The following is a 9,819-nucleotide window of genomic DNA, read 5'->3' on the forward strand; positions in this document are numbered from 1 at the left end:
TAAATAAAGACAGATCCCTTTGACTTTTTAGTTTAATTGGTACTGAAGAAGCTTTTACTAATTTAGGAGAACAAACACTAGCAGAAAAGTTTCAATATTTGTTCCTTTAATCCAGTTTGAAAAAGCAAAAACATTCTGGAAATGCAGGAAAAGACATGTTTATGTGTCCGCTGGAGACCTAAACACATTTCATCATAAACTCAAAGAATGAATTCAGACAAAGGGAAACTATTTTAAACCATAAGTCTTTTTGGCTCAAATTAATCAAGTTTTATCTAACATCACATCTTTATGCGATAAACTCTGAAAGTGATCTAAACATTTGTTTCATGAATCTAAACCTGTTTTCTGTTTTGCCCTTGTGAGGTGACCTGATCAAAATATTCCAATCATACCAGTAAAATGTTTTATATGCAAACCTCTGTCTTAACTTGTGTTTAAATATATCAGTTTTGCTTATAATTCATAAAGCAAAATACCTGAGACAGAATAGTAAAACTGTCTGTCCTTTTTTTTCTTCTTCCCCCCCCTTTTTTTTTTTGTCTGGAAAGACATTTTCATCAGTGTCTTTGTGCTGGTAATTTACCAATTTGGCAGGTATCAAACATTCCAAGTCATAGAGCGGGATGGAAAACATGTACATCTGTAGGTGATTGCTCCAACAATGAAATGCTCTTAGGAAATTGTTCTGTTTAGTTTTGATCAGTGTGTAATTATTGTGCAAATTGCAGACAACTGCTGACATGTGACAAAGCACCTGCAATTTGCCCGAATAGATGAGAAATTCAAATCTGCTGCAAACAACAAACTAACTGCTCAGAGATTTGAACTGATTGATTGAGGTGTGTGTGTGTGTGGGGGGGGGGTGTCCTCTCATTTTTAAAAAAAATTGAGCTCAAATGAACGCGAAAACACTGTGCGATGCAATTGGGTCGCATATATTTTGCCTGAATGTTGACCTCCTGGAGTGGGTTCAAACAGAGGTTAATGCTTTGTTTTGGTATGCCTGTTGTCACAGCTTATCATATCACCATAATGCACTGAGCTCTTCTTACTATTTTCTATTTTTATCATGTGTTATGACACATTAGTAGATATTAATGAGTTACTGTAAGGCTGAAGGGTGGGATAGATGCTGCCTGTATAGAAATGGTAAAACATTGTTTTCCTTGCGGTTAACAGCCAATCTCTGCCACCAGTGAACAGCCACATTAGTTTATATTTACACAACCTTTATGAGAACTGACATTAAATTTCATCTACATGATGATTTGAAGCTATCAGAGCTCTGCCTAAGGTACAGTCTGCCCTAAAGGTTTTGTTTATATGGCAAAAATTCTTACTTCCTGCTCTACAAATGTGCAGCAATTTTTTCAGGACCCAGTTCCAGGAGGCRAAAGATGCAGAAAACACAGAGAAGCAGGAGAGTCTTACACCCAGCAAGCAAGAAATGGTGCCTTCTTCTCCATCACCAATGCAGTCTAAAGACAAGATAAGATCTGGTAAGGGTGGAGATTCATCCAGCAAAGTTTTAATTACACTACAGTTCTAAAATCCTATCAGTTCCCTGCTGCCAAATATTGAACCTTGGAGAATGTGACTGCCTGCTGAAGAACAAGAACTATACGGACAGGTTCTCTATAAGGATTATTTGATTAGTTGGAAGATTTATGTCTGTGTTTTGTGTGATTTGGATGTCATTTAAGCAGATTTAGATTTTTAGAGCCTGAGCTATGTAAAACAGCAAAAAACTCTATTGTTTTTGACCTAATTATTATTATTATTATTCTCCTGATGGGAGGCTTTTTTCGCTATGTTCTAGTGGGCTGAGATTTATGCAACTTGACAGTTAATTATCAACTAGTGTAAATATTAGGAGGCGGAAAGATCCAGATGTGAGCGTGGCGAATTGACCCTCTAACACCCTCTAAATATCATCCCCTATTATGACTTTAATATACACATGTGAAACYTGGTACATACAGTATGTACATCAGTCCAGTACAAACAAAACTGTTTCCTACAGGAAGTCGACCATTTTGAAAAAATAGACAAATGCTGGTGAATTCTCACATCAGGCCAAACGCTATATGGTACTGAAATTTGAGTGTGTCGACATTAAATTTGGACCAAAGCTTCCTGACAAGATGATGCASAAAAGTTATTAAAAAGTTGTTGGCTAATTTGAACTGCGTCGGCGTGACATTCTTTTGAATACACCCATTTAAACTTGAACACAATTTTGAAGGTAACATCATGAAAATGTACATGATAGATAGATAGATAGATAGGCATCCAGTCCTTAACATGGCCTTATACAAATGCTGTGAATTTACCACTGCACCACCTAGCGGTAGCACAGAAATACCTATCAATGTTTGAAAAACACCTCCCACTCAAAACTTTTATCCTAGCAGCTTCAAAACTGTTGTGTAAAGTTTAGACCCTTTCAGAAACCTGGAAGATATTAATGATTCGCAGCTGCCAAAGGGTGTGACTGGAGCGGCTTAGTAAAGTTGGACTTGTCATGTTTAGTGCACAACTGCCCTTTTTGTACTGTTGTAATTGGCTGTGCTTGCGGCKGCCCGATCCGTCCCGTCAGCTCATTTGCGCATGCGCTAAATGATAAACTTCTGGAATGCACTGGATTTAAGAAAAAATACAGAAAATTGTTATATCCAAACTTTGTTTTTAAAGGTGTGTTAAATTGTGTTCTGAAAGTTTTAATATTGTATACACTTTGATTAATAAAATATAGATTTGTGATACGTACATATTTTTTAATTATAACTTGTGGGACTATTTTCTAGACATCTTCATTTTATTTTTTTTCCTGGAATAAAAATCCTCATCTGTTGCAAAAGTTGCCTTTTCTGTGAAACATTGCAGGTGATGAAAGACTGAAATCAAATTCATTCTGTCATCAGTTTAGCAAAWTGCTACATGCTAAAAACAAACGGTACGTATCGTGCTTCCGGGATGGATTGGGTAGCCACAGTGCTTAACGAAACTTGACCGAAAGACCTGCAACTGCTTTAGCTGGATGTACGCACAATCTGGATTAGCCCAATGTTCAAGGGTCCCTTTATCACTGTTTGCAGTTTTAATTGTTTTTATTGTAAACATTTGCCACTCAATGATAAGTATTAAAATGTTCTGTAATTTCAAGCCAGTAGTTAAGTTTTAAAGAACAATTTGTCCATRCGACTTTATGACTATTAGTTATAAATAGGTTTGAAATTGCTTTTCTTTTTTTCCTAAAGGTAAAAAGAACAGAGAAGCAGCAAAACCCTTTCCTCCAGCAGAACAACTGGAGCCGGTTCTAAACGGCAGCATGGCCATTGGTTCAGTGTCACTGGCTGTAGCCAAAGCTGGGGCACATGTGAGAGGGATTCCCCTTTACAAATACATAGCTGCTCTGAGGAACCAAAAGGTTTGACCAAAACACAAATACACTAAAATAAATAAATTTGTGTTGGTAGATTATTTATTTGTTGTAACAATGCTTCTTGGCAATAAATCTTAAACCATTGCAAATCCTGGTAATTTCCCTTTTAGTTAAATGGTGTCACWTTTGTAAGGAACATGCATTTGTGGGATGAGCAGTAGAGTTGAGTGTGTATATTTGCACATGAAAAATTGCCAATCTTCTCTGACAAAGAGTTTATTTTTTTCTTGCCTCTGACACTTAGCTTCTGGAACCCCCAGGTGCTGGTAATCAGGTAAGATGCATTATCTGCCAAACACAAATTTCCTTACTTTTTGAATAAGTTCAGATTCAAGAATAGTTAATCACACTGAACAGCACTGATTGATTTAAAGCTTTTTGTTCAGGCACAAAAAAAGTTTYGCATTCCTGTTCCCCTGGTAACTCTGCTCAGCTGTGGGAAAACRTCTCCAGGAAAACTCTGTTTATTGGAGGAAATCCTTCTCATACCCAAAACKGGACAAGAAGTCAAACAAGTATTCATCCACAAAAAGATGATTTCTTTTTTAATTCGTTTGTGTATTTGTTTACTAGTTGAGTGGAAGTTAGTTAGCTTTTTTTGTTTATTATTAAGATGATTTTTCTATAAATGGTTGATAAGCTTGCGTTAATAAAACTCACTGACCTAAGAATTTCTTCAACAGACTATCAGCATGACCCTCGAGTTGCAAAAGGAGATGATGAGAATCACGAACGCGTCAACAAAAGCCTCGGTGAGGGACRTCGCTGTATTCTTTGCGAGACGATACACAGAGTTCATGCTAGCTGTTGAAAGGAGAGAAAGTAAAAAGTGATACAGGATTCAAAGCTTTTTTGTTACAGTTTCCTAAATGACGTGTACAGAAAAAGGACATTACCATTTAAACTATATGGCTAGTCTTCTAATGAATTCAGTGCAGGCCAGGAGGAAGTGAAAATGCTTGGTAAAGCATTTAATACTTGTCCTACTTCACCTCTAATTCCTTTCTGTGGCCTTTCTACTCCACACAGAGAATTATTTCCTGCATTGTTCAGTGACCCCCAGAGCTTACATTTATAMCGTGAAGTGGAGGGTTAAGTTGTACACACTTAGCTTCTACATACCTTCCAGTGACCTCATTTAATTCAGCATAAATACATTTAGTTATTGTCACTCGTGTAGCTTTAGCTGAGCTGATTCTGAACGGACAATTCACAGACCTGAGCTCTGAGGAACAATGTTGTTAATGTGTTTTTATTACTGTTGGATCTGTAAAAGCAGTGTACGTGGATTTTATTTGCGAAAGATGAATCTTGTTTGTGCTCCAAGGTCACCAGCGTCTTCGTGAGTGACAGCRGTACGCCAGTTGTGAGCTACGATCGACCCGAGCAGCCTCTAGATCTGATCACTGAGGCCTGCATGAACCTTGAAATGGCACTGGGAACAGACATTTATTTAGTGCTGAACTGTGTTGCCCAGAACCTCGTGGACTATGTAAGTTCACAAAACACATTCAGTGTCCTTGTTACTTTGAAAAACTAATTSTCATGAGGTAAATTACTGCAGCCACAGCAGAAAACAAAGAGATACAGTAATGTCGTCTTGCCTTCAGTCTAAAGGGAAATATGAAGTTGCATCAGGAAGTCTAAAGTCTCCAGATGAATTAGTGGATTTTTACCAAACCCTCATCGGCAAATACCCGGCAGTGGTGGCCCTAATTGATCCATTTAGGAGGGAGGTGAGTTTTAAACATTAYTCATTTTTCAACATTTACATCTTACAACTGCAAACATTTCTTGTTAAAAATAGAAATAAATAATCAGGAAGGCCTTCAGGATTTGACAGCAAGGTAACAAAGTTTGAATCATTCTTGAAAAGTCAGTTTAAAGGACAAGAGAGTTTTACATTTTATGGATTAGTGTGTTCCTTTTTTGTTTACTATAGTTTAACAAACAGATGAAAAAGGCCCAGTTATACATGAATGATCTCTGGAAATGTGGATGTTTTTCTGAAGTTGATAGAATAAAACCATTCAAATTAAAAAGACAAAACCTGTAATTTACCTTCATTAAAATACAAATAATATGTCTAAAAATATCTTATGGATTATTTTTATTACCCATTATTATCAGTCCTGCTCTGCTTGCACACTTGAATTGATCTTCATAATTGTCTTGAAATTCTCTGAAGTTCTGCAATTTTTATTTATGTTAGGATTTTTTTTTAGATGTGCGTTTTTACTGACAGTGTAGGCTTTTGAATGACTGTTTTCACATGGACCAAACTTAAAAATAAAATGGTGGCCCAAGAGGAAGATCAGTTGTTCACCARTCGTGGATCTCAACTTGATTGTTTTATATGTGTTCTTGTGATTTGTAGGACACTGAGCAATGGCAGAAACTCAGCGATGTGATGGGAAATTCATGTTCACTACTGTGTGACATCAGCCATAAGCTACAGCCTCAACATCTGCCTGGAGTCAGAGGATTCATTATTAAACAAGTCAACGAGACAACAGTCAGTGACCTAATCCAATTCACCTCAAAGTACCAAGGTATTTACCCGGGTTAATGAGGAAACATTTGTCATAAATCCTTCCTCTATCAASTATGAGGACAGAAACAGTCTCTAAAATCATCAGAACCCACTTTTTTTGGTTTGTGTTGAATGTGAGTCAAAAGTTTGGTAAACGTTAATGTATAAGCACTCCAGAATTTCTGAGTTTATTTATTTATTTATTTGTTTGTTTGTTTGTTTGTTTGTTTGTTTGTCTTGAACTTGGGATACTTTTTTACAATGACTTTTACAGAGTCATTAGGCCAATTCCAAACAATTTGGAGTCCGTAATTTGACAGCAAGAAAGATTATTCACTGGTGTAAAACATTTAGGAAGAGACATATCAGGCCTTGTTGGCTGGTAGAACTCCAGAGGTATTTGAGAAGTGTCAGCAGGCAAAGCCGGACGCAGCCCTGGCTGTTGCTGAGGCAAAAGCTCGAATGTGGGAGGAGTTCGGTGAGGCCTTGGGGAAAGACTCGATCAGCTCTGAGGAGATTCTGGCAAACCATCCRGCRGCTGAGGCAAGGGGAAGCAGCACTTCACTAACACTATCCTCAGTGAAGGTGGAGTGCTGTCRACCTCAACCAGTGATGTAGTCAGGAGGTTTAATGCTTCTTGGACCTTCTCAGTCCCACTGGCTCGTCTTCCATGGAGGAAGCGGTGAGAGGATTTCGAGGTTGCTCTGTCCATAACTTTGAGCTGAGGTTGACAAAGTTGTTGAAAAGCTCCATGGCAGCAGGGCTYCGGAGGTAGATGAGTTCTGCCCTGATTTCCAATAACAAWAATATCACATGGACATCGGGGGCAGTGCCACTGGATTGGCAGACAGGGGTGGTGGTGCTGATTCCCCTTTTCAAAAATGGGAACTGGAGGGTGTGTTCCAATTACAGGGGTATCACTCTCCTTAGACTCTGCGGTAAGGTCTATTCTGGGGTACTGGAGAAGAGTCCGATTGATGGTCAAATCTCAGATTCAGGAGGAAAAAATGCACGTTCCATCCTGGCCACTGGACCAGCTCTTTACCCTCACTAAGGTCTTCGAGGAGTCATGCAAGTTTGCCTATCCAGTCCACATACTGTATGTTTTGTGGACTTGGAGAAGACATTCACTGGTGTTCCTYGAGGTACAATGTGCAGCACTTTGGTTTGCATTGCCAGTAGTAAGTTGGATCCCTTCAGAGTGAGAATTGGACTCTGCCAAGGCTGCTTGTTGTCACAGATTCTGTTCATTACTGCTTATTTCAGATGACGTTAGCAACATTGTAACATAACCACTATGTTTGTTTTTTTCCTATATAGAATACATTGAAGAAAAAATGTATTATCTGATTTGTATAACAGTTGCTGTTATTTCATTATAAATATATTTCCATATTTCCATTTGTAAAACTGATGTTTGGGCAGGTCATGCTGATTTTTAGGTGTGGCTGAAATTAGTACATAAAAGGGGCATGTGCGTCGGCGCGGAGCGGCGCATTCAGAGAGGAAGACGCTCACCGTCAGATCGTGCAGCGGGAGATTTGATTTGACTGAAAGTTTAAAATAAGTGATCGATAAAAAAAAGGAGAGATTAAAACAGCAGTCAAAGTTTGTCCCAGCGCCACGGATCGTGCGCTGTTTGGAGCTGGATTGGAGCTTGTATCCAGGAAACGCCGACGGGTGCAAGAGGACGCCCATTTACCGGAGGACGCCGACGGTGCGAGAAGACACCACCGGGAGGGAAAGGANTTGCATTGCCAGTAGTAAGTTGGATCCCTTCAGAGTGAGAATTGGACTCTGCCAAGGCTGCTTGTTGTCACAGATTCTGTTCATTACTGCTTATTGCAGATGACGTTAGCAACATTGTGCTCTAATCTTCAACTCTCACTGAAGAGGTTTGCAGCCAAGTGAAAAAGTGAATTGCTTCATGTGGAGGGGTTTGTGTATCTTATTTGTTCATGAGTGATTTGTTAATGAGTGAGGAAAGACTGGAGCGTGAGATTGACAGAMGTATCRATGCAGCTTCTGCAGTTTTGCAGACTCSGTACYGGTCTGTTGTGTTGAAGAAGGAGCTGAGCTTTAATGTAAGAACAAATATTGGAGTAATGAAAATGTGTAATGTTTGGAAATATTTTATTGTGAAAGTTGATGTTTTATTGTGGAAAGAGGTTTCCGGGGGAGAGAGGAAGTTGATGTAAAAACGGGGAGTTCTGTAATGGCGGCTTTGGAGCATGGAAGTAAATTTTCGTCAGTTGAATAAGAGCTCAGTCGTGTCTGTGGATTTATTTCATTTTTCTACAAGAAAGAATCACAATACTGAGAAACCCATGAGCCTTACATTAAGGTGAAGCTCTCTGTTTAACGGCCAGTCTATGTTCCTGCCATTACCTATGGTCACAAACTTTGGGTAGCGACCGAAAGATCGCAGATACATGTAGTCAAAATTAATTTTATTCGCAGGGTAGCTTTGGTCTCCATTRTAAATAGGGTGAGAAGTTCAGTTATCCGAGAGAGACTCAGCRTAGAGCYGCTGCTCCTCCACATCGAGACAAGCCAGWTGAGGTGGTTTGGGTCCCTGGTAAAGATGCCTTCTGGATGTCTCCCTAGGAAGGTGCTCCAGGCATGTCTGACTGGGAGGTGACCCTGGAGAAGACCCARGRCATGCTGGRGAGACTATGTCTCTCTACTGGCCTGGGAACACCCTGGAATCCTCACAGAAGGACTGAAAGAGGCGCATATCAGCACAGATGCCTTGTACCAGCTTTCAGCATGGTGGYGGAGAASTGATGGTTTGGGTTTGTTTTGCAGTGACAGGACCTGGGCATCTTGCAGTCACTTGAGTCATTCATGTACTTGCCTTCAACAACAGGCAATWAAAAGTTCAACTTACAGTAGATCTGTATTCAGAATTCAGTAACACCACTCTTCAGCAAATTATCTGATCATTCTTCTTATTTCATTTAAACAGACAGAAAGCTGAAATGTGATACTCATTTGATAACTGACTTCACAGTTGTAACTTATTCATTTAACTCCACTTTGCATCAACAGTGTTTTTCATCATCCTCTGCTTTCCAGTAAAACTTTTATTTTGGCTTTCAACACTTTTGAAGCAGAAATTGACCTGCTTTCTTGGTTTGACACAATCTTTAAAAAATAGTAAACTTAACTGTATAAGACCTGGAAAAGCCAACGATTTTACCCATTGTTTCAGCTGAGGGCCTGATTATGACAGATACATGCTCATGTGTGGTTTTATTTTTGAACCAAAAATCTACAATTTTATTTGGGCCAAAAAAGTTGCCTTTTTTGTGTACTGATAAATACTGACACTTTCTGTGTACATGTGTGTGTGTGTTTTAACATACAGGTTCAGTGCTGATGGGAACAGCATGCAGTGATCCCTGCACTGATGCATCTTTCTCAGACATGGTAAGTTTGAATGATTAATATTTTTTCAGCACACGTCAAAGAGTGGGTTTACATCTACATATGTTCTGTGAGTTTAACAATATGTAGTTTTGATGTGCTGTTTATGTGCTCTGAAACAAATCCGTGTTGGGTTGATGCTTAGAAGAAATGTCCTAACATTATGGCTATTCTTGCACCATTTCGCAATTGCGGTGTTTCCATTTAGTAAGAAATGCCATTAAAGTCACTCTGAAAATGTTTGTTCTCGCGATAAGTCATTACAAAACATGGCGGCAATGGATGTAAACACATGCATAATTGCTACCATGGCACTAGCGCTCACCATCAAAGGAGACGTCGGCATCTTATCCAGGCTTTCCAGTGACAAGCTCCTCATACTTGGGAGCGACTATGGCTGTGTCCAAAA

General features: G+C 39.1%; 1 protein-coding gene across 2 annotated transcripts in view; it reads left to right on the forward strand.

The window, feature by feature from the left end:
* Positions 1-9,819, forward strand: part of eno4 (enolase 4) — a 22,426-nt gene that overhangs the window by 10,158 nt on the left and 2,449 nt on the right. The window contains exons 4-12 of one of the 2 annotated variants that reach the window (XR_001309833.1): positions 1,366-1,502; positions 3,264-3,433; positions 3,693-3,722; positions 3,835-3,963; positions 4,132-4,200; positions 4,776-4,940; positions 5,059-5,184; positions 5,826-6,000; positions 8,589-9,413. Coding sequence is in view for 1 of the 2 variants with exons in the window: in XM_014002833.1 (XP_013858287.1) it covers positions 1,366-1,502; positions 3,264-3,433; positions 3,693-3,722; positions 3,835-3,963; positions 4,132-4,200; positions 4,776-4,940; positions 5,059-5,184; positions 5,826-6,000; positions 9,352-9,413 (1,063 nt within the window). In the remaining variant the exon portion in view is untranslated. The remainder of the gene's footprint in view (positions 1-1,365; positions 1,503-3,263; positions 3,434-3,692; positions 3,723-3,834; positions 3,964-4,131; positions 4,201-4,775; positions 4,941-5,058; positions 5,185-5,825; positions 6,001-8,588; positions 9,414-9,819) is intronic. The other variant, XM_014002833.1, reaches the window with a different exon arrangement.

Source organism: Austrofundulus limnaeus, unplaced genomic scaffold, assembly GCF_001266775.1.
Source record: "Austrofundulus limnaeus strain Quisiro unplaced genomic scaffold, Austrofundulus_limnaeus-1.0 Scaffold0, whole genome shotgun sequence".
NCBI classification, from domain to species: domain Eukaryota; kingdom Metazoa; phylum Chordata; class Actinopteri; order Cyprinodontiformes; family Rivulidae; genus Austrofundulus; species Austrofundulus limnaeus.